General features: G+C 37.5%; 1 protein-coding gene and 3 non-coding genes across 4 annotated transcripts; 2 read left to right on the forward strand and 2 right to left on the reverse strand.

Moving 5' to 3' along the window:
- The first annotated feature begins 2,577 nt into the window (after positions 1-2,577).
- Positions 2,578-25,789, forward strand: LOC128745487 (heart- and neural crest derivatives-expressed protein 2). The gene is made up of 5 exons (XM_053842560.1): positions 2,578-2,710; positions 16,479-16,682; positions 22,554-22,801; positions 22,873-23,097; positions 25,712-25,789. The coding sequence occupies exons 1-5, from the start codon at positions 2,578-2,580 to the stop codon at positions 25,787-25,789; spliced, it is 888 nt and encodes a 295-aa protein (XP_053698535.1).
- On the reverse strand, positions 13,354-13,424 carry Trnag-gcc (transfer RNA glycine (anticodon GCC)). The gene has a single exon. It is a non-coding gene; the product is annotated as a tRNA-Gly (tRNA).
- Trnam-cau (transfer RNA methionine (anticodon CAU)) lies at positions 23,682-23,754 on the forward strand. The gene has a single exon. It is a non-coding gene; the product is annotated as a tRNA-Met (tRNA).
- On the reverse strand, positions 23,854-23,925 carry Trnaw-cca (transfer RNA tryptophan (anticodon CCA)). The gene has a single exon. It is a non-coding gene; the product is annotated as a tRNA-Trp (tRNA).
- Positions 25,790-26,061: the final 272 nt, after the last annotated feature.

Consider the following 26,061-nt stretch of genomic DNA (forward strand, 5'->3'; position numbering starts at 1 on the left):
AAACGGCGAAATTGTCAACGGTGGTCATTTTACCGTCAGTTACCTTTTTGGATGCGATTGTCAGAATCGCTATGTATAATATTATTATTATTATGTACGGCAATAACAACAATAAAATAAAGAAAAAAATGTTAAATGTTGCATTCAACGCTAATACGAAAAACTTAACTATCCTTTTACAGATTCGCGTATGTATTTGGATTACCCTTTTTCAAGATATCATTGATCAATCCATTAGCGAATTTATTTAATCAATCCGAGTTGGAACTAGATAACATTTCTGGCTTTAGTTTTCAGAAGGTCGCATAATCAATCCTTTTGGATGGATTATGCGACTTTCTGAACTAAAACCAGATTTTTCACACTTGGAAAATCGTCCCTTTGTTAGTGCTCGTTGCAAAAACTAGATAGGTCAAAACATTGTAGAACACCATAACGCATCGAAATTTTTACTTGTGCAAGTCATTGTTGCATGCAAGTCTGTATAACAGTTTTACGCTACCTTGTTCGCTACTTTTGAACGTGCTGTTGAATGTTATACCTATGCGTCTACCAGCAGCGACTAATCCCGTGCGTTTTTTCCCAAAACATTTTTTGAAATATTCATGTATTTCGAATAAGCCTGAATATGAACTTTTTTTCGCATATTTCTTTTCTTGGGGATTTTTGCAGTGGATGACGAAAACATAAATGCATTACATTTAATACTTTTTTTTTGAGAAACGTCGTCGTTGTTACGAAAATATTTTATTTCCAATGACAGTTTGCCTCTAAATGATAGACATCGTGTGAATCCTAACTATGAACATCTTCAGTGACGCTTGTGTGTATCCACAAAGAAAGTTTATGCGTTTATGGAAACTTTCAATTGATCAACCAAAAAGAAAAACTTACGTTTTTCATTAAACATACTGCAATTAGCTTTAGCTGCTAATTTCCGCTATAATATCGCCTAATGATTGCTCAAATTATTAGTGTTACCTACGAGTAATAATTTTATCAATTTATTAGTATAATATTTATGCATTAATTGGGAGATAAAGCTAAAATGACCCATAATTGTGACCCATGATTGTGGACTGACAGTAGTTACAATACGGAGATTCACAATTAAATTCCCCTATTAATTTTATTTTGACAGATACGTCGAAATAAAATGAATAGCTAGGTAGTGGAATTTAATTGTGAAAATAGTTTTGGTGTAGTGCAATTGCTCTATTTTGAAAGCTGTTTGAAATTCAAACTTTGACTAAGATAGTTAGACAATTTTGGCATTAGTTGATTTGAAATCACAATTTTTTTTTTATTTATCCTGCGGCAAAAATGCTGCTGAAAATATTAATCAATCACAGCATATGATAAGGTGGTAACTTACCATTGATAAGCTATCCGCATTGAACCATCAGCTTGCACTTGAAAGATGTATCCGTGAAGTAGCTAAACAAGACTGCAATAAATCAACCATTATGGCACATAACATCGAGCCTCAAACTTGCCAAAACGACCACCAAAGAGTAAATAAATTACACCCACAGCACGACCCTTTCATAGATTCAAAAAAGACAAGAGAGTTCTAGAAAAAACACTTGAAACATCAGTAATTTGAGCTATCCATTTACGTACGATCGTTACCCGCAAAAAGGTTCTTCAAGTGCGTTGACAAATTTACTGCGCTCCCGCAGGATTTTTCGGTACAATGGCCCAGACGGCGCCCAGACACCTAGCTCAGTTGAACACAAAATTTGTTGTGTTTTGTTTACTCAAACGAAATTGAAGATACGAAAACTTTGTATTACGTACGTATTTGCAATCGTCGAATTGCATAAAATGATCTAACCCAAAAGTTTCCCCTTTCCCATTTTAGGTTGGTATTTCTATTTTTGCATCAGCTTCAGAAGCGTTCATGCAGGAACAGTCATTACGCAGCCATCCGAACGCAGCAAAAGTCTAAAAATAGAACCGAGAGGCGTGGTCTATTCGCACCAATTGTCGAAAGCAAGAGAGCATTTCGGTGAGAAATGGAGAGGCAATGAAAGCTGGTCTACTTCAATCGATCCCTTCCACGCTGGAGTGAAATTCGCAATGGAAAATGTAATTGCATATAAAATGACCTCAAATGCATGTCAGAACGTAAATTTTCAACCTCAAATGCAATCATTGGTGGCCACAGCGTATAGTAACAGCTCAATTATCTATGATGTTGCATTCAAAAGTGTTTATCGATAGATGTTTTGTTTCTCTCCGGACTTGGATGTTGCTTCGAGCTCGAACAGCCAATAGGGAAGCTTGGATCCGTGCGGGCCCTGTATGAAGGAGGATTGGTGCTTTGAAACGGCTAAAAGAAAAATCAGTCTGTTTCGGGATCTCGCGTGGAAAACTTGTGGTTTTTAGACGGGGACAAATGTGACTGGAGTAGATCTTTGGATTAATTACACCGTTTTGTTTCATACTTGTGGATGTGATTTGATCGTATTACAAAACATTCGTGATAGTTTGTGAATTGCTCACCGGAATTTCGTGCATTCTGAATCGAGTGACAAGTGAAGTGTATTGTTTAAGCTGGAAATAGGTGTCATAATGTACAATAAGATGTCCAGCTTCGATTCTTCAGATGGCGAAATTTGCCAGACTGTTTGCGAGTCAGACCAGTACTATGAACCGGCCAATCACTATTACACCCAGATGTATCCGGCGGATTCCCAAAATACAGGTGCGCAGGAAACAATCATTTTAATTAGTGTATTTTTTACACGTCTGTTGCGAAAATTTCGTTTTAGTTTGTTTGAAATACATTAGGTATATGTTTTTTCTCTAAAAATCACGGATTATCAATACAAATATTGATTACTCAACTTGAATTAAACTTTTTGACAAAATTTGCTACGTTGGTGAGAAGTTCCAAGGAAAAAATATGCTATAATTATGCTCGAAGTCAAGAAAAAACTTCATAAAAATATATTTCTTGATCGCCCTTAATCTTTTAGTAAAATTTGGTTTTTCGTTCCTGAGTTATGATCGGTCATACACCGTCGTTAGTTTGTTAGTTAGACGACGGTCTATGTAAATTTTCGTTGACGAAACGGTTTAACTTTAAGTTTATATATTATACTACCTTACTGACTGTAGTTAGGAGGAAAAAGTATACGGATGCTAGAACAGCGGGTTTTAGAGGAATTGAAAAATTGCAGCCCTAAATCGTGGGATCAGGCACTTCTAGCTTTTACAGGATCATTCGAATTTGAAAAATTGCTGAGAAAACCACGTTAAATCGAAAATCGTAAAAAACGTATAGGGTAAGCGTACCAATAGTGGAGCAATTAGGCATCATGGATCAAAGATCTGTTCAATATAAGGCCAAATTTAGCTAAATTGTCATGTATCAACATGGCCTTTGTAGAAAAAATATTTATTTCTTTAATAGCAATTGTTTTGGAATGGAAAAAGTAGGATATTGAAGAAAAGAAGTTTTTTTCTATTATAGCTATGTTCCTATACTGGAGGTATGGTTCCTGCAATGGAGGCAGCTTGTACCTATAGTGGAGGTAGCCAAAAAAGTATGAATACACTTTAATTAAAATTTATAAAAACTATATCCTCAGACTTGGGTTAAATTGCAACCAAACATAATACCCTGCTACAAGTTAATTTTTCATATTTTATATGGTTTTCACAAATCCCCAGACTTGGTGCAGGAATGAACTTGTAACGAATGTCTTAAAAATCGGACTTTGTGTATTGCAAGTTGAGTAAATAAACTAAGTCATAATGAAATATTCCCCACAGAAATATTATTGGAAAAAACTTATATTTCATTTTACTGTTTATTTCATTTTCATCTTAAATAAGATTCGCAAGAATCCCACATGAATAGACAAAAATTCTAAATATTTTCGGTTTCAGCTATTTTACTCAATGAGAATATACAGTAAAAGGATATTAGGGTTAACAGGATGTTTTATTATTATATCATAATGCATTAAAAGTTAACAAACGACCAACGATAAAAAAAATTCAAACGGTTAAATCTATGATGCTGGCTCTAGTTTAAGCGCGTTAAGAAGTTTGACCTTTTCACCTTTTTGCCGAATATCTTCCTCGTATTTCTTCTGTCGCCTCTTCTATTTTAGGCTGCTCTAATTCATCTCGTTTTTGCTTCCGGATTTCCGCTTTCTCTTTCTTTAGCTCTTCGGTTCATATTTTCGCAAGCTTTCTTTCCTCTACTCTGGTTTTCTTCCTAGCTATTTCATGTTCTTTTTCTTCCTAAAGCAGGCGAATTTCCTCAAGCCGCTCAGAGGCCGTCAATACCGGGTGAAATTTCCTTTTGTAGTTTCGATGAATGTTACTTCTACAAGTAGTTGGTGGAGTCTGAAGCTATGCGGTTAGGCTTATTTCACGATTTGGAGCGATGTTTTCCTTTTCCTCGCTGATTACGCATCCCCATGTTCTGTTGCTCTCTTCCTGTACAAAAACATCCCCACGCACCTCCTCAACAAGTACTAAATCCTCCTCCTGGTTCATATCACCGGGTAACGAATATTGCAAATCGATGGGCATCAACAACATCTCATAACGCTGCTGAATGATTTTTCCTTCTTCAGAGCTGGTTAAGCCGTTACCAAAACTATTTATGCGTTCCCTACCTATGCAGTCTATTGCAGCCTAAATCATGGACGTAGGAATAATAACCGAATCCAATATCTACAATATTGTTGAAGAAAGCATAGTTTTATCTTTTGTATTTATGGCGCTATGGAGCTGCTACCCTGTTGGTAGCCAATTGAGCGCACTTTTTGCTACCAACGGGGTAGCAGCCCTATAGCGTCGTAAACACAAAAGATGAAACTATACTTTCTTCAACAATATTGTAGTCAATAATAAACTCTATAATTGCCCTTTACACCACTTTGTCGAATTCTGTTTCACTGAGGCGCTGTAGTCAAATGAGCATCTACTGAGCAAAAAACCGAAATTGAAGTCTGTTTATATCCATACTTTCTTCATTACTTCAACTGTTTCAACTACTTTAGGATGTCTCAGAAGAGTCAGCTTTATAATAGCCCAGTATTTCTCGATTGGCTGCAAAACCGGCGTATTTGAGGGGCTGTGATCTTTCAGTACGAAATCGGCATTATTTACCTTATGCCACTCCAGCACAGCCTTTGCGTAATGACATGAAGCCAAATCCTACCTGTGAGATTTCAGAAGAGGAAGAAGTCGCTTTTGGAGAGAGTCTTTCAAATACATCGGTCCATTCACGGTTTCTATGGTCAGGAAAGGTGTACTCCGCTGTCCACATGAACAAATTGCTTGCCATATCAAGAATTCCGTGGCAAAGTTCGACATCTTCTGTTTTCGGAGGTTCTCTGAAACAACAACTTATCCTTTGCAGTGAACTACTGGTTCCCTGGTTGGGGTCCACTTTCACGTAGGTGTCGTCGTCCATAACGCAGCAATCGTAAAACTTCTGGGCACGGCTTTTCGCGACGGTATTCTTTACGTAATTCAGCTCGAGTTTTGGCATTCTGCACGAAACCTTTGCTCAGATTCAGTTGTTTTTTTTTTTGCTACCTCTAGAACGGAAGAGTTTGGTATCCCGTCGAAGGCTGCAAATACGCAGGTGTAATGCTTAACAGTGTACGGACGCCTTTTTTCTCCGCATCTTGACTTACGATAGAGATAGACAGTTAGATGTTTTTCAAACCGTTTTATGACACGAAAAACCGTAGAATTCGAGATTCCCGATGATGGCACGATGTGATAGATTCGTATTTTCGATGTCTCATGCAGAATTTTTTCGAGAACAAGTTGTTTTTTCGACGCCATTTTTAAGACTCACACAGTATAAACAATGAACTTTGAGCATATTTTCCATTTTTCAACAGAGCTTGAATACCGTTATGGTCAAAGTGTTCATCTTTTGAGGTTTATCCACACAAAACGAATAAATGAGGCTCACATCAGGCTTCATTTTCGGTTTTTTGCTCAGTAGATGCTCATTTGACAGCGCCTCAACGAAACAGAATTCGAAAAAATAGTGTAAAGGGCAGTTGTAGAATTAGTTATTATCTGTAATATTGCCTGAAGAAAGTATAGTTTCGTCTTTTATATTTACGGCGCTATGGCACTGCTACCCCGTTGATAGCCAAATGAGCGTTCTTTTTGATACCAACGGGGTAGCAGCCCCGTAGCGCCGTAAATACAAAAGATAAAACCCGAATTAATCCACCTAGCGGCGTGACCTAGCCTTTCTACTGCCACAATAATCATTATTTAATTTCTCAGGAACATCTATAATTAACTTGACTATATTTTTAAATATCCATTCCGTATTCCTCAAAATCCTTATTTGCCAGTAAAATTCACAACGTATTGCGTAGAATAATTATATTTTCTTTCCTTGGGTGCGTAAATACTTGTAAGCGTCATTTATGTTTTTTGATGAACACCTTATTTAGTTTTATAATCGGTCGGCCTTAACTTTCGGGTTTCAGAGCCATTGTTTTGAACTGACAATATGAAATATGTGTTCATAGCAGATTTTTTGATATTTTTTTTGACTGGTTTTAGCCCAAAGGGGTAGATTTTTTTGATATTTTGATATTAATACCATGCGTTCAAAAGTTAGCATCTTTGAAAAACAAGAGTTCAGAAAAATTATTATTATACTTCGCTTTTGAAGAAAAAGCATATCTACAACAAAATGATCAATCTCAAAATTTTACTATTATTTTGCATAGCTTCAATTTTGCAATATATCTGAATTAGAAAAAATAACTGAATAGAGCATTAGATATGAAAAAGAGAAATTGAACTTTTTATTAGCTGGCGCTCCTTCAGATAATTATTTTTGCATGAAAATCAAAACTTGAGCTTCTTTTCAATGTACTTTCATGAAAAGATAATCATTAGCTTGATCGCATCGTTTTTACAATGTTAGAGGGTTAGGAAAACAAGATGAGGTCGAAAAATAGTGCAAAAACTGCGCCATAAACATGCTTGAGAATGAGAAATATGATCGATATGATTTCCAGTGCTTTTCATTTTTGATTTATTTATTAAAACATGATACATGATATAAGACATCTGTCCTTTAAAATGTCACTAATGAAAACAAATCTTACAAAGTTACTACCGTGCAACGTTTACTTCCTATTTTTGATATAACATTTCTAAGCTCTAGTATCTATTGATTGAAAAGAGCATATATTGATGCGCAAAATTTGTTTGAAATTTGTATAAATTTATTTGGAAAAATCAACCCACTAGTATTTTGATCCTATACACCACTATACTTATATACTTAAATTAACTGCTTTTCTACGCTTTTTGCTTTTCATGTACAATTGTGAGTAACAGCAAGTGAAGAAAATGACAATTGAAATCTAAAATCAAAAAAAAAGAAAAAACTTTGCAATTGAATCCCGCTATTTAATATTTATTTGCGACAGATACGTAGTTCGCCTACAACGTGCAGGCTTCATCAGTGTCTTATTTCAAAGCGTATGCGTATCTGTCGCGAATAAATATTAAATAGTGGAATTTAGTCGGTAAAAGTTTTTTTCTTTTCTTTTATTTCAGAATTCGTATTCCACTAAGAGGCTTCAAAAACTTCTGACTATTGACATGTTTCTCACTTTTCTTGAATTTCATTGCAAATTGTCATCACATACACATAATACATACATACATACATACATACATACATACATACATACATACATACATACATACATACATACATACATACATACATACATACATACATACATACATACATACATACATACATACATACATACATACATACATACATACATGCACACATACATCACACACATTGAATACAATCAACATTTGTTTTGATTTCACACGTTTTTAACGGTTTAATATACGGTGCTTAAGTGTTAAAGTTTAAATAACTTTTGAATGAACCGATTTTAAATAACTCGGTTTCGTTTGATAGATCACAGCAGTAATTTTCAAATAATAATAAAAAGTGTGATGTTTTTCATTGAATTAATGTTTAAATGTTACAAAAATATGTCTTAAATACTATTTTTTCACATTTCTTTATGTAACTTTCAAACTACAAGTCCAATCATCATGAAATTTGGAAGTTAAGGGTTTGTAAGGCTCCTCTTTCATATGCAATCAATTTTGTTCAAGTCGGTTAAGGGATCTATGAGATAATGAAGTCCCATATTTTTCGTATTTTTATACATAACTTTTGAACTAAAAGTCCGATCAGTATGAAATTCAATAGCTTCAATAGCGACCAATGGGACACTTAGACCTTTCATTTGACACTAAGACAATTAAAATCGGTCCAGCCATCTCCGAGAAAAGTGAGTGAGATTAAAAGCGTTACATACACACACACACACACACACACACACACACACACACACACACACACACACACACACACACACACACACACACACACACACACACACACACACACACACACACACACACACACACACACACACACACACATACATACATACATACACACAGAAAATGCTCAGTTTTCGAAACTGATTCGAATGGTATATAACATTCGGCCCGCAGGACTTTCTTTCCATTTCCGGTTTTCCAAGTGATTTCTATACCTTTATACTATATATTTATATAATAGAAAGGCAAAACTATACTTTCTTGAGCAATATTGTAAATATAAAGCAACTCTACAATCGTCCTTTAGACTACTTTTTCGAATTCTGCTTCGCTGGGACGCTGTAGCCAAATTAGCATCTACTGAGCAAAAACCCGAAAATGAAGTCTGGCTCACATTCAGGGATACCAGACTTGCAGATTTGTCTGCAAATTCCAGATTTTTGGAACGGTCTTGCAGATCATTATAAATTTGCAGATATTTGCAGTTTTTCAGACTTTTATTGTTTTGGTGCAGATTTTTGTTCGAAGCTCTTTAAACTTTCACAGACTTCCTAAAAAGTGTGCAGATTTTCGCAGATTATTTTTAAACCAGAAAATTCGAGTAGCCGGAAAACTGCTCGATTTTTTCGGTTTTCGAGCAGTTGCAGACATTTTTTTAGAAAACATGGCATCTCTGCTCACATTCGACTCAAACTGAAATGCATATAAATTAACGAACAGGTATACATATATCAAAAAGCACATATGGGTCATTCCACGGGAAATTTACAGTCAAAATTTTTTTTCTCTTCGGAATATTTTTCGAAAAAAATCGACACGTATTTTTGTATTTCGATGTTACTGTTGGAATTCGCAAGATATGATTTTTTAAAGTATTGTAATCCGAAAAAATCACTGGGTATGAAATGGGGAAGGCAAACGAGAAAGCGTCCAACATAGCTTTTGCCAGCCCAAGCTCCTACCTAGCGCCTCCACGTGGCCATACCCGGTAATACTCTATTGAGTAGCTAAGCTAGGAGGTGCGATACCGTGTGGTTCCCAGATGCAGATGGCTGAGCCACACGGCCTTGGTAGCAAGTAAGTATAATATGTTATTTTAATGATTTGTTTCGTTTTAGCTCATCAAGCACCTCCTATTGTACAATTAAGACTAACCGTAACAAGCTTAAATAATGCACATGGATATCGTAAGGGAAAATTAAATTTATTATTGGATATTAGATGATGGAAACTGACGCAACTATTTTTCATTCAAAGGATTGATGGTGAGATTGTTCTATTTTTCCCATATATGCTCCATTTCATTGTATTTTTATATTATTCATATCGTATATTACTGGGTACAAGAACACCTATGAAGATTGCGTGAGTTTTTGCGCATCCTCTTAAAGTAGGTGGTCAACTAACGTACCCATTTCTACAATCGTAAGGACATGGCCAGGTGTATGGTGTACTTACGGGTACATCATATCAGCCACCCATGATGTGTACGGTTGTCTATACTATGCTATGCTATTGTAATCCGAAAAAATCACTATTTTTTAAATACTGATTGTAAACATAGTTTGTAATATCAAAAAATGACATTCTACCAGATGTGTTCACTATTCCACAAGCATTCTAAATTGGTATACCATACCTCCTCTCGATTGTTTTTCAATAGTTAAATAGTGTATTTTTATAAACAATTGCATTTTTTTCAAAGTTGGAACTTTTTTTTCTCGATTTTTTTTTCTTTAAAATATTTGTTAATCTTTCTCGAAGAAGCATGCAAAATTTGGAAATGGAGAAATGAAAACTCTAGAAGTTATGAATTTTTATATCGAAGCGCGCACGCTAATGCAAACGAGCGGACGAAAGCGTGTGCTTCAACGACACGTTACACTTAATAGCATCAAAGGCGGCCTCGTTATGAAGCTGCCCGTGGGTTAGAACATCAATTGAGCATCACCGCTCGCTTCACATTATCACACGCGCTGAGACATAAAAACTCATAGCTTCCAGAGTTTTCATTTCTCCATTTCCAAATTTTGCATGGTTCTTCGAGAAAGATTAACAAATATTTTAAAGTAAAAAAAATCGAGAAAAAAAAGTTCCAACTTTGAAAAAATTGCAATTGTTTATAAAAATGCACTATTTAACTGAAGTTTTTGGAGCGTCTTAGTAGAATACGAAACCTAAAAATAAAAAATAAGAAAACTTATCCAATTTAATTCTACTATGTGTATTTTATTCACGACAGATACGTATTTCGCCTACGACTTGCAGGCTTCCTGCAGGGAGTTCGAAAACAGACACTGAGGAAGCCTGCAAGTCGTAGGCGAAATACGTATCTGTCGTGAATAAAATACACATAGTAGAATTAAATTGGATAAGTTTTCTTATTTTTTATTTTTAGGCACTATTTAACTATTGAAAAACAATCGAGAGAAGGTATAGTATACCAATTTAGAATGCTTGTGGAATAGCGAACACATCTGGTAGAATGTCATTTTTTGATATTACAAACTATGTTTACAATCAGTATTTAAAAAATAGTGATTTTTTCGGATTACAATACTTTAAAAAATCATATCTTGCGAATTCCAACAGTAACATCGAAATACAAAAATACGTGTCGATTTTTTTTTAACAAAGAACGTAAAAAAAATATTCCGAAGAGAAAAAAAAATTTGACTGTAAATTTTCCGTGGAATGACCCATATATTTCTAACAAATAAAACGTACATTCTGTAATTTATTTTGAATCAAATTTTTTTTCCTAAGTTAGGTGGTCGATATTTCGAAAATCATTTCAATGAAATTTATTCTTTATGAATACACTGCTTTTTCGAATGTTATTCGTAGTGTTCCGTGCAGAAATGGTAAACATGTTTTTTTATAAAATAAAGGACTGCACCTAAGACAGCATCACAAATTTACATGAATTTGCAGATATAATCAAGTCTATGTCGCTAATATTCGACTTCAAAATTTCAGAGATGGTTCCTTTTAGACGCCTCTTTTGCAGAGATGGTTTTGCCGATTCGCATAATATTGGCTAAGCTTGTTTGTACCCAACCTCAGTCTAACTTTTGAGTCAAATGTTAACGTTTGACTAATAGCCAATAAAGAATAGATTAGACAATACCGCTGTTGCCTGCTACAAACTATAGCTGCACTGTGGTCAAATTTTACACCTGGTTTGATAAAAAAAACCCTCATAGTTAACTCAGCGCATGATATTTTCCAACAGAACTTAACATCCGGACGGATCCTTGGAGGCTTACTTCCTCCCTTTTGTGTATCCTTCCTTTTTGCTGAAAAAGGGACACACGTGTTTCCCATAAACTTAAGCTATTAAAAAGCGATATATTAATGTTTTAAGGAACTTTAACATGCTTATTGTGTTGCACGAGTATCATTTCACAAGTTTCGCTTGTACATTCATATAGTTCATTTGATATTATTACTTTGTGAACTTAATGTTGCCTTTATAAATGTACTGATGTGTGTAGAGAGCGACTCGGATACCCTAGGCTTATCCATGAAAGCCACCAACACTCGTGGACTAAAAATGCTTCGCGCTAATGGCATAGTTCCTCTGCCGAAGAGCATTACCACAGTCGTGATTGGTCGATGCTGGGATAAAAAGGGCATGAGCGTTTGATATTCGTACAATTACTATAAGCAATTATTTATTTAAAATTAATGAAAACAGAACACAAGTTTATGATCGGGTATTTCGTAAATCTTATGATATTGAGGTGAATTCCAAGAATTATTCTTATACGAGTGGTGTTATCGAGAATCGAAGGAATCGAAGGAAGGTCATATATTATTATAAACATTATATTATTATATTTTAATATAAGTCCATTTAGCGTTACCCAGGTTGCACCACGAGGAGGCGGACTCTTTTGCAACCCGTTGTGTTGGTGTTGTATGTTTGGGCGTATTATGTTTTTGTATGAATTAATGTGTATCTGTTTGTTGACATCGCGCGCGTTTTAATGAAATCTCACCGAATTCACGCGTAGCTTCCGTCGACAGATCACATAATCTATTAAGATGAATCCTGATATATCCCTCCTTCTACTAACAAAAATTCCTTTCCCGAAATGCTTGTGAAGATGCAGAGGATTCCCTGGTCTTTAGTAGCAACAAGCATTGGACTAACATTCCTTCCCATCCTATCAGGACCCGCATTCGGACGTGGCCGGCGTCGGTATTGATCAGCATGCAGGGACCTGATAAGGTTGCACAATGAGGAATAGCGTATTGTCCCAAGTACGCTTCTTCCAACCATCATTTTGCAATTTTAATTGGTCCTGGTCAGTAACGGAGTAGCAGCACACGAGCGGTATCCTATGCTTATGCTTATGCTTATGCTTAAATGTTAACGTTTGACTAATACCGTTTTTGTTTTTTAACCTGGGTCAGTTTCAATTTGACCACTGAATAAACAAACATTTTCGGGCGAATAAACAAACAGTTTCGGTTTATCCGTGTATTGCTTACAGCGGGGTTGAAACTGTGAAAAAACCCAGACCGAACCCGACGTCTAAGAAGTTCAACCCAGAGCGAAACTAAGTTCAACCTGAATCAAAAAACAAACGTTTTGACAGCCGTTCGATTGGAACTAGGGCGAACCTAGGTTGGATCTAAGTAAAAACAAAAACGCTATAAAATAATTCTATAACTCAACTCACCTAGTTATTTGTCAACTTTGGTATTGGAGATTGGACAAATAAAACGCATTTTTGCTTCATAGCATTAATGGCCAAATTGCGGCAAATGGGCGAGATGGACCAACCATGGTCTTAACCGGCCTGACAAAACAAAAAGAAAACTGCGGCAATTGTCACAAATAAGTGCAAATATAGATTGCAATTTCTTTGATACTAAAAATATATGTGAAATAGCTAAGTGATAAGTCAATGGCGAAAATCAAGCTAAAAAAAAAAGTCAATTTGCATCGGCCGGGAATCGAACCCGGGCCGCCCGCGTGGCAGGCGAGCATTCTACCACTGAACCACCGATGCTTGTTGGTAAGCGCGGTGCAGAATATTATATATAAACATTTTTGCAAAATAAAATTTATCATGATAAAGGACATGCAGTTAACTTTCGCTTATTGGTCTATCTCTAAGTGGGTTACGTTTTAATTGGGCCCATCTAAAACGGAGTCAAACGTCATTTCTGACCGTGTATTTTTATTCCGATGAGCTCTTGAAAGAACCATTTCAAATGTAGAAAATATTAAAATTAATTAAATGGAATACAATTGCATCAAGTCGTTTTCTGGTAATTTTCGATTTTTATTCCTCCTATTTTTAGCATCGCGATGAATCCGTTTAAAATGCCAATATATGTTAACATTGTCATTCGAAATTCTACTGTTTACTTGATGAACAATCTAGAAAATAATTTCGGATTAAGTTCCACCTTGATCCCGTTTTAAAATAAAGGTATTTATACATTTTTATAAACTTTTCGACGACGATTTCGACAAAAACAATCGATGTATCCCTCGGATTTGACAGCTCAGCCCAATTAACAAAAATCTTTCACCAAATATGCTAAGGGTTTAGTGCAAATAGCGAAATCTGGCTGTACTTAATACCAGTAATACTGTCATTTTAATATTTAAGTGTATTGCCGTAAGCGCGCCCAATTCTGCGTATGGATCCTAATTCTGTACGCCACATAATTCAGTCAAAATTTCCAAATTTTGGCAAATTTGTTATCTTAAGGACAAGGTCGGTAGAGTCCATTTATGGCAGTCAGTATGGCGCCGAATATCATCCTTCCCTTCCCTTCTTCAGTGTATTAACATGCTTCCATAGACTCGGGAAACCATCACAAAAAAATGAAATTAGTTCAACTAACCTGCTAGCCGTAATCAGATCTTGCAACTCGAAACACTAAATATTGCATTCTATAGGTTCCATTACTTTTTGGGGCTTAACTTACACTAAATACTGAGATTTCTGCCCAATTAAAATTCATCACTATATTTACACTTTTTCGCCGTCGATTTTTCTTTAATTTTTTTCGGGCGTTTCATTCATCATATCACTCGCAAAACTTAACTTGAAACACAGAAAACTTGAATTTACCGCCCGAACAGTTATCTGGTAAGATATTATAATGATTTTGCCCAAACTGTTCACTTGAATTAATATGAAAAAACTTCACTTCGTTTCGATTGCAATTCCGAATCCGCGATCGTCGTTGTTGATACGTTACCAAGGATACGGGAGTGATGCCATATTTACGTTGAGCATGAAATTGGCCAATAATTTTCGCTATTAAATTAACGGTCGTAAAGTGTCGAAAAAATCCTTATAACACTCTCTGATAATAAAATCAACCGTAAACAACATTTTATGTGATAGAATTACTGTCGGATCTAGTTCAACAGCAAAAATGAATACGCGATTCTACGTTTCATAATTGTTCATAACAGATTATTACCTACTACTAGCAACTCAGCATAAACGAAATGATAGTGAAAACAAGTACTGAAATCAGTAGAAAAGCAGCTGGCCTCTGACGACCTTCACCTTAATTAACGTATCTAACAAAATACAAGTACATGCAGTTATTAACTTGGGAATGCTTTAATTTTAAAATGAAATAAGCAGTGCCCAGAATTAGACACGCTTACGCTACCCATTTAAAATGTTGCTGAGAACCAACATAGTTTTCAAGTGCTTGAACATTTCTCATCGTTCGTTTTATTACGGATCCCTAGCATTTTACGCACAAATTTGAAGTTGGTAAAATCGGAATTTTTGTGTTTTTAAAAAAGAGGAAGCGTGAAGGAAACGCGATGTTATTTGGTAATTTTATTGCATGATTAGATAATTAGATATAGGTAATAATAATATGAAAATTCAACCGCCTTTTTATATGTTCGGGAAAACTCAGTACTTTTTCATCTCCTTCGCAATTACCAATGTTGTTCCGTATAAAAGCGGTCAGCGAATCACAGCCAGAAGTAGGTATTTGAAATATATTTTGTGTAACCGTGCCAGAAATATCACATCGGTGATATATTGGAATGATCCTAAAATTTTAGAAACTTGGCTAAGCTCACCCATTTAATTTAACCAAGGTCGTAACAGCTAACTCTCCAAGTCCCGCAGCTTAGTAGTGTTAGTAACTCGACGGTTTTTCTAGTGTCCGACCGGATAAAATCACGCACATCTGTTGAACTGTGTCGGCAAATCAAACTGCAGGCACACGTCAAAAGTTTTCGAGTTCTAGAGGAGAGGGCACAGAAAGTATAAACGGCCTGTCATCGAATCATCAAACGCAGCAGCTACCATGCATACATATGTTCAGCAGTGAAGGCCTTTTTTTGTATATCAAAACCAGCAATAAAACTCTTAATAAATGCTTTGATAGTGTATACAAAAATCACTGTGTAGTAAATAAAAGTACCGAAAGGTGGATAACATACTACCGCATAGCATTAACACATCAGTGAGGTGTGTTATTAATAGAAAAGAAAGGTGTAATAAAACTGTGTTACTGTGTGTTTACATTACCAGCAAGACGGGATATTTGTTACAGTTTATGATTTTTGGAAAGGAATTTGAGAAATGTATGTAAGCGTTGCATACTAGGTAGTTCATTTTCAATATGTAGTAAACAGTTCAAAAGGATAAATGTGCCGGAAGTTATACACCATTGCATGCTCAGTCAAGAGGATATCATATCCCTAATTCCCATGTGTACAGTTCAAGTGCGTCGGAGATCAATTCGTCACTCAAAGTGCTTCCCTAACAACCATACATGTAATCCTTTTGCGGTCACTTGACTTTCTCTTTTTCGCTGGATTTTCCACTGCAACTCCGATCTTGCTGTAGCAAGTTTTGTTTGGGTAAACCTTCTTGTAAACAGACAAAAATTTATGTTCCTTTCTTCATCCGGGTGCCGGCAGTCAGTTCATAAACAAATCATTATGATACGATACATCGCACGCTTCGGAAGAAGAATAAACTGAATCCTAACACTTTTTCTTGTCTATCTCTCTATCTGACGATTTGTTTTTCTTTCTCGCTGTATCAACTTACAACTCAATACAGGCGGTCACGTGTTACCACTGGAGGAGGAAGGCTACTGGGGATCTCCGTGCAGTTCCAACGAATCCCAAGATGAACGGGGCGAATACTCTCCCAGTCAGCATGCGCTCTCGTCGCAAACCGGCCCGGAAGGATCATCCCCCTTTGGCAGCGGTCAATATCAGCTGCACCAGCAGGTCTACTGTTCCGTCGGTTTCGACAAATCCAGTAAGTACCAGCGGCTGTTGTTTGAATGGCACATTTCTTGTATGATATTTAACAGTTGTTTTTAAAGGAGATATTATAGTCAGCAAATAAAGACCTACTTATACGCACTTCCGCGAAAAACGAGCGAATTTACATTTGTGATTACCATTAGTGGAGCGCTGGTTTGCACAAAGTTTTTATCTTACTGTTGGCAATAAAAATCACGTCATCATATACATACTATGCAACTAAATTTATAAGTGAAAAATATTAATATTTTGAGGGACAAGGTATACTGCCTTCAGAGCCACATACGGAATTTGTTTTGAATTCACAATATGAAAAATATATTCAGAACAGATTTCTTGCCATTTTGATATTAAAATTACAACATTGTGACCATGCGCTCAAAAGTTATCATCTTTCACAAATAAAAATTTAGGAAAATAGCTAAAAAAATTACCCTTCTTTACTTTTGAAGAAAAAGTACATTTACTACAAAATTATTGACCTCAATATTTTCTATGGGTAATTTACATGCACTATTTCAATTTTGTGATACATCCTTTAAAAGTACACTCCCATGGAGGACTATTATCCTAAATACGGAGCGTATATATTCTTCAGTTGAATGAACAAACTGCTTGTTAGTTCGTAAGTATACGAATATTATATCCGAAGAGTTTTGTAAATTGGGATTCTGCTTATGAAAACTCATTTCGATCTCCGATTTCGTTTAAACAAAAACTGTCTCATGCGAATAAACCTTATCAAAGAAAATTACACTGTCGTTCTGGCTTCCGTACAGACCTTCGAATAAATCCGAACAATATTTTGAGCTTCGTCAATTCTAAAAGAAAATGCTCTTCGGTGCCCTTGAGTGTTCGTCTGATTAGTATTGAAACAACATCAGAATCGGATTCATGCGATCTGTATGCAGAATTTTTGACGTAGGACTACGTCTTTGTTTACTATACTAGGACTGGGTAGCATTTTGTGAAAACGACAATAGAAGTGTAACGTTTGAATGAAAGATTTCAAATGGTAATAACTACTAAACTACTGAACGAAACTGAACAATTTATATGTCGTTGGATAGATAAAAAGACCAGCAATTTATGGAGGTAATAAGAGAGTAAGTTTAGGGAGGACGTAAGAGGGGGGGGGGGGCTCCTATATAAATGAAACACAAATTTCTTCAAAACTCGAGAACTAATCAAGCAAATGGAACCGAATTTGGCATGTGGGGATTTTAGAAGGCAAGAATTTTTTCTATTGTGAATCGAGACCCCTTCCCTCTTTAGGAGGGGGGGGGGCTCCCATACAAATGAAATACAAATTTCCTCATAGCTCGAAAACTAATCAAGCAAAAGGGACCAAATTTGGCATGTGAGGATTTTTGGAGGTAATATTTTTTTCTATGGTATACTGAGACCCCTTCCCTTTCTAAGAGGGGGGCTTCCATACAAATGAAATACAAATTTCCTCATAGCTCTAGAACTAATCAAGCAAATGGAACCAAATTTGGCATGTGGGGGTTTTTGGAGGCGTGAATTTATTTTATGATGTTACAAGCAGGAACGTAAAATGTACTGGTTGTGGACAAAATCTGAAGACATTTGACATTATTTCTTGCGACCAGTCATGTGGCAGATTTCTAGTACACACGTACCGAGAAGAAATACCAGAATAACGATAACATCGCTTGCTCGCCGGAAAACGCATACAAAATTACACCTTATTCTCTATCGCTTGTCCATACTATTCCAGCTAGAACTGTAAGCAAAAAGCGGCGAATGCCTGTCACTTCGTTACTGTGACATTTTTTTCGACTGGCCACAGAAATGAAATAAGAATGTTTGCTTATTATCATGTACGTATTTCAGCTAGTTTTAACACATCAAGAGATAGACTCTCTCGATACAGAAACAATACGGCGCGATGTTATTGGCTGACATTCTGACATGGCACTGCATACTGGCAAATGCATAGAAAAAATCTAACCGTTTCGGTCCCTGTTTACAAGCGGTAAGCTGTGAAAGTAAACTAGTAAAACCTTCTCGGAAGAAGATACAGTGAATCGACGCCGCTAACTTACGTGCCTGTTGCCATTTATGTCAAAAGAGAAGTACATTCGAATGGCACGTCATATTTGTGCTTTGGCTTTAATGTTATTTGTAACCAATGGCCCTTTTAAAGGCTACAAACGAGTTAAAGTAAGATTATTGAAACTTGTCATGCTACGCATAATCATATTTAATACAATAATCTGTGGGCTGGTCATTCATTACTATTTCTACCTTTTTAATGCACATGCACAGTGATTTTTAAAAGAAATCTCTATGTCTCAATGGTTGCCGGCGTTGTACTCATGAACCCCCGTCAACGTATTTTCAAAGCCACCATTGCATTCAATGAAGAATTGAATCTGAATATTTCGCTCTTCTCCTTTAAACATTTACTTAAACAATGGCACTCATAGATTCTTATAAACATACATACGCCAGAAATGCAGTTTACATTAGACACATTCCAGCGTTGCGGGACACTATCCCTACTATGCAGATCGGTTCCTGGTTCATCAAAACCCTGGTATTCTAGTGGAAGATAAAGTACTCTTCAAACAACTATTTTACAAGGTATTTGCCAAAAAATTGGTGGAACAGGAAGCAATTCACACGGTAACAATGGGTGCTAATTGTGTCCCGTAACGCTGGAATCTTTGATCTAATGATTTGATATAGTCCTACGACACCCTTTCGTACAACCCTTAGGGCTGTATACCTTGTAGTTTTTTGTTTCTATTTTTGCCGAGCGAATTGCTTCAGAGTCTAAAGTCGAGATTACGGCAGCGAATTTGCCAGCCAGTTTAGTTGACTTGACTGTTTTCGAAATAACCACCGATATGATATTGGTCGCCGTCAAGAAACTAAAACGGTCCTACTCGACATGTCGCTATGGAATCTCTGCTGTTATTTTTAGTAAATATGCTGATATGCTAGCTACTCGCTATGTTTAATTTTCAACAAGTCTTGCACAAGGGAAATTTTCAGTCATTTATATACCCATTATTGAAATCTGAAGACCGACAGAACTCCAGAAAGTATCGTAGCCTCACTAGCCTATAGCCCAAATTTTTTTCTGCCAACTTGGTTCATGGTACTCACTCATAGAGACGAGCGTGTGGGACGAACATGAATTCATCAACATTTTTGGGCAACATGGTCGTACGAGTATGGGGACCTTATCGGCCTGTTTTAAGCTATTTGAGATTGTAGCATGTGTCGCTATGATTTCCCGAACGAAACATATCTCAACAGAGATTCGTACCAGGCCACACCGTTTGTACCAACTTGCTAGAGTTTATCTCACAAACGGGACTCGAAGCACCAATGCATGTCATATATACTGACATACTGACATACTTACTCACTTGCTCGTTGCACCACTGGTCGTTGTTCCTGCCGGATTTAGCGTCTTTGCAAGGTAGTTGTCCGGCATTGTTGCATCATGCCCTGCCCATCGTATTCGTCCAACTTTAGCCACCTTTTGAATAATGGATTCGCCATGGAGCTGTGCAAGCTCATGGTTCATCCTCCGCCTCCATACTCCGTTCTCCTATACACCGCCGGAGATTGTCGAATTCACTAGATTTGTTGAAGATCGTGCCCCGCGTGTTGATATCCGCTCGGTTTATAACACTCTATAGCGCTATGCTGAACAGCAGGTATAAAAGACCATTGCCTTGACGAAACCCTCTGTATGATTCGAATGAACTCGTCAATCCACCCGAGATCCGAACACAGCACCATCCACCGTATATCAGATCTGCTTGATGAGCTTCCTGGGGAAGCTGTTCTGCTCCATGATTTTCCATAGCTCTTTTCGGTCGATGGTATCATATGTGAAGTCAACGAACAAATAGTGCTTGGGAACTTTTTACGAACGTTTGGTAAATTCTCACAAATCTGTTTGCAATTGGTGACAGATGGCGCAGAATGATTTGGGATAGCTCTTTGTAGGCGGCATTGAGAACGGTGATCGCTTAATAGTTCTTACAGTCCAACTTGGCACTCTTCTTGTAGATCGGAAAGATAACTCTATCTTTCCACTCCTCCGGTAGCTGTTCTGTCCCCCAAATTCCAACAATAGGCTGAGTCTAGACAATTGGCCAGCTTTTATGGTCCCATTTCGCTAAGCTCCGCTCCGATGCCATCTTTCCCGGCCGATTTATTGTTCTTTAGCTAAACGATGGCCTCCTTAACTTCGTTTATCGTTGGGGCTGGCACCTCTACTTCGTTTGACGCACCGTCGAAATTGCTTTCCCCACCGTCATGATTCCCCACCTGGCCGCCATGAGGTGTTCATGGAAGTGCTGCTTTTTTATTGTGTCTTTCCACGTTCTGACGTGTGGCACTGCGCATTTTGGCTGCACGCACAGCGTTCTCCTCATCCATCAACCTCCTACATTCATCGTCAAACGAATAGTTCCGTTGATTCCGTGCCAAATGCCCGATGGAGCTTTTCGCTACTCTGCTAATGTCTGTTTTGCATTGGCGTAACTAGGAAATTTCCCTGAGAGGGGTCTGGTGGGTGCCTTCCAAAAAAATTTCACTGTGTATGAAAACATCGATCTATACTAGTAACTACAGAAATATAATGTTCACAGCATGAATAATTTGTTTTATATTACCAAGTCGTGGCGTCGATGTAAAGAGAAATGAGAATGATCAAGCGGAAAACTCTCAAACTTAAAACTTATATAAGCACTGTCGTCATCGTTGTCGTCAGCAGTATAGAGCCGGCGGAGCCCCCCTGTTTCAGGTGCGGATTGTTGAAGAGAACTATTTTCCTCGTATTGTTGTCCGGCATCTTTACGATGTGTCGATGTGCGATTAGGAATCTCTCCAAGCAGTGCCTGTAGCTCGTGATTCATACGCCTCCGCCACTCAGTTTTTAGTTTCTTTCAGTTTTTATTCCACCAAATATCGTACGCAGCACTTTCTCGAAGACGGCAAGGGAGTGGTTCGATAACCACTCGTCGGATCATCCCCTCAAGAGCGATGTTCAGCAGCATGAGGGTAAGCCGTCACCTTGTCTCCACCCTCGCCCCGTCTCGAAGAGACTCGAGAGTGTCCCCAGATGCGCACGAAACACTTCACTCGATCCAAAGTAGCTCTGATCAGTCGCGTCAGCTTATCCGAAAAACCGTGTTCGTATACTATCTGCCATAGCTGGTCTCGATCGACTGTATCGCATGCTGCTTTGAAATCAATATAGGTATGATGCGTGGGCACGTTGTACTCCCGACATTTCTGCAAGATCAGTCAGATAGTCAGCCCCCAGCCAGCGTAACAGGAACTGGGAGACTACCTTGTAGGCGGCGTTTACCAACGTTATACCGCGGTAGTTGCAGCAGTCGAGTCGATTGTCCTTATTTTAGATGGGACAAACCTCTCCTTCCATCCATTCCTCCGGTAGCTTCTCCTGTCAAATCTTGCAAATAATCTCACTGAGTCAGCCTTCCTCAACCATGTATATAAAACATAAAACATTTACATATTTTGGTGGTCTTTGACTTCTTGGAGATCACGTACTGGTGCTGGTGGAGATCGACCACCTCGCGCTCGTTTGTGATTAGATTCTCTCCCTCGTCCCTACACATGTCAAGTATCGGTTTGTAATATCGCAACCTAAAGCTGTTGATATCCGTTTGGGCTTTGCGCGAAATAAATAAGGAGGGTATTCCAATAGAATTATACGGGAATAGAAGAGCCAACTGTTTTATTCATACGTCCTATTACACAAATTTTAGTTTTCTTAGTGAAATGTAGCGCTTTTCTATCTTTCGCCATAGATTTAATATTAACCTAAAAATTATCCTTTTTACAGATTACGTATGCGACGAAGGTTACTATGGTGCCACGCCCACTACCACAACTACCGTCAACGGAGGCGCCATCGGATCCATCAATACGTCCAACTCCCTCGTCACTGGCAGTCTTCCGGTTGTGCGAGTAGTCAAAAGACGAAACACGGCAAACAAGAAAGAACGCCGACGGACTCAAAGCATTAACTCAGCGTACACTTCCCTTCGGGATCGGATCCCTAACGTCCCGAACGACACCAAACTGTCTAAAGTAAGATTCTAAATCCTGATAAAACTGATCCGTCCGGTAGTAGTAACATTACGGTTCTAATCCATCACTAGATTAAAACACTGCGGCTAGCCATTTCCTATATTGCTCATCTGCTTGCGGTAGTGAACGGCAGCCAAGATCCATCCTGCGATTTCCGGGCCGAGCTGGTGCCATCATCCCGGAAGATTAACGCCGAGCGGAGGGCCCAGAAGAACATGATGCACGTAAGTTATTTTACCATCAATGTTCTATCAGCAAACAAAAACACTCATTCTTTTCGAAAACCAGAATTGGAAATAGTCCACTTTTCGTAGGAAATTTCCTGTTGCCAGGCCCGCGCACCGCGAAAACAATACTCATAATAGAATCATTATCTTTATTAGCTGTATCTGGTTTCTGTGGTTTTATACTGTATCTGACTGCACTCCATAGGGCGGGTGTTCTGTTTTCGGCTATATTGCTATAAATTAGAGGTTTCTCCTTGTGTTATGGGAGTATTCATAGCCAAACGGAAATATTTCTCTCAAATAGCTCTAATGTTCGATAATTAAATTATGTGACACTTGCACGCCGGTTATTATTGCATCACATTCCAACTAAATAATCTAAGCGCCGATAACGAGTATATCTTGCATTGATGGGAAAATTTTGCACCCTTCTGTTATGATCAATTATCTAAAAGGTTTTCCCACTTGCATCATTAAACTAAACCGCATAACATCAAGTGTCAATTAACTGGCAGCATGTCCTTCCTATACCTACTGCATGCATGCAGTCTGTCCAAAAGAAAACCCATCCGTTTTATGCTACAGGATAAAGTTCCAGGAATTCTATTCCTAGAACATTCTTATAAGATATAATATTCCCCCTCCTAACGCAAGCCTCGATAGCGCAGTCGGTAGCGCGTAAGTCTCATAATCTTAAGGTCGTGAGTTCGATCCTCACTCGGGGCAGTAACTTTTTTTTTGTTCTGTGACTGGTTCCTTTTAAAGTGAGATTTTACGTCTCTAGATTTGTTGTTTAGAAAAGTTAAGGAAAAAATAAATCCTGCTTGACCCCGACGTGATTTGAACACGCAACCTTCTGATCTGGAGTCAGACGCGCTACCGTTGCGCCACGGAGTCATGTTAGGAGTGCAGTCGAAAGATACTATAAAAATCTAATACTGCGTACAAAAACTATTTCTAACGGACATAGTGAAAAGTGAAAAAAAAATGTGTACGCCCAGTTTTTTCGTACCTCCTTCTACCACTGTAATAATTGCAATACTTGGAAGAGCGCGCATGCGAATTTGCAACCCATTCATATTTGTAATGCGATTGAGTTACGTGTCGGATGGGGAGCGCGGGTGCGGCTTGCTGTAATAAAATGGCCAATATTGAATTTTATACTCATCTGACGTAAAGGAAACAAAAATATGTTAGTATGACGTATAGGGGGTTGCTATACATGTATTGTTTTATACTTGTTCTCTTTTTCATTTATTTTGTTACAGTTTTGATGTAAATTTAATTACAATGTGCAACACAAAATAGATTAAAGTAAATGAAGAAATAAAAAACTGATACGAAATATTTCCTTTTTCATCGCAACGCACCGTAATTGAAGTTGATAAATCGATGGAGATTTTTTATGACTCTTAGTCACGTGTTCCCCTGGAATGTTGTTAATTTCAAACAATTTTTATTGTCGGAATTTGACTTAATTAGAGCATACCTTTTAAAACAGGTAGTCGTGGTACCCTTCACTACATGTGCCAGCTCATCTAACATGCTGTCACGATTCGGTTTTCAACACTGGACGATAGACAGAAGCAATCTCTAGGCTAGGCCAATTATTTAACACGTCATGTATGAATGGCAAAGCGATTTGTCAAACTGTTGATCGCAATGTAGCAAAATAAATCAAAAAATCATAAATATATGTGTTAGTCATTTCGTTATTACGATTAGCAAAATGTACTGTTTAACTTCAGTATCCATAAGAGATATTCGCGAGTGATACCAAAGACTTTAGTGGAATTACCGCTTTGGCTGTTTTACACACTGTCCTTTGAGCATGCCAAAAAAAGGTCAAGGGGATTTATTTTCAAAAAATATGACAGAAGATTCTAAAATTTTGGTTCTTGAAATAACATTTTCCTGTAAAACATGACGCTTACCTTGACGTAATGAAGTTCCACTCGTCGTAAATATACGATTGAGCTGCATTATATAAAAGCAATTTCAAATACCAGTCGCTCAAGCCCTGTGTTTACAAAATATTGGGAATCCAATTGCCGAACCTGCTCAAAAACACGAGTGTAACAAAATAGATCGAGAACGAACCGTTTTTCATACGCACTTGAACCGCATAATTTACGTCTGTGAACGCGGGGAAAACCACTTAACCATTCATAATACAAATTGCTTCTTATTCACTTAATCGTTTGACATATTTTAATTGAGCGGCGCACTCAAAGGATGCAGCGGCAATCCGATAGTTTTTTTTGGTCACAATTGCAGTCGGTCTGTACGTAGTCTTCACATGGGAGATACTCGTATATGCAAAGTACAAATGGGCGGAAAGCACACTCTAGGTTGATGTGTGGCTGCGAAACACAGTACGAACGTTTGTGATGCAGGCACGGCGGCAAAATGCATTGCCACTCAAAGCCGAATCGGCCCACCAAACTGCTTTGGAGAAAAAGGATTGTGGAAATCCACTGAAGCTGTTATCTCAAGTGCGCCGATGGAAAAATAAAGATATCGTTTTAATGCCGGAAAAGCGATGGGAAAACAAAAATTGAATTTCTAGTTTTGAGTTGCTCACATTAAATTTGTGTATCCGGTTTCTGATTATGAAAAAAGGAAAATCTTCCTATAAATAATGCAGCTATTATTTCCTTTTTCTTTACAGAATTTCGCAAACGAAGGAAAAAAGATTAAAGGTAGAACTGGATGGCCACAGCACGTATGGGCGTTAGAAACCAAAACTACCATCAAATAAACTGCGATCTGGTATTCGGTAACGCAGACAGTAACTGGTGGCGAATATCAAACAGCTTTCAAACCAAAGAACTATACAATTAACTCATATTGTTTGCATTTGTGATCATGATACGTGCCGATGTTTGGCAAAATCATCCAATTATGTATATAAACTTATGACAGTGTTATAGCAATTTCTTCAAGCGTATATAAATAAAATCTCCTCACCGAGCGAATGTATCTCTTTCTCTGCCAATGAAATAATGAAAGAAAATGTCTTAGTAGTATCAA

Source organism: Sabethes cyaneus, chromosome 1, assembly GCF_943734655.1.
Source record: "Sabethes cyaneus chromosome 1, idSabCyanKW18_F2, whole genome shotgun sequence".
Classification (NCBI taxonomy): Eukaryota; Metazoa; Arthropoda; class Insecta; order Diptera; family Culicidae; genus Sabethes; species Sabethes cyaneus.

Excerpts from the sequence above, each read along its gene's own strand:
- LOC128745487 (XM_053842560.1), top strand. The coding sequence starts at position 2,578 with ATGTACAATAAGATGTCCAGCTTCGATTCTTCAGATGGCGAAATTTGC. Across the intron at positions 16,683-22,553 it reads CGTCGGTTTCGACAAATCCA|ATTACGTATGCGACGAAGGT; the intron begins GTAAGTACCAGC and ends TCCTTTTTACAG. Across the intron at positions 22,802-22,872 it reads ACGACACCAAACTGTCTAAA|ATTAAAACACTGCGGCTAGC; the intron begins GTAAGATTCTAA and ends ATCCATCACTAG.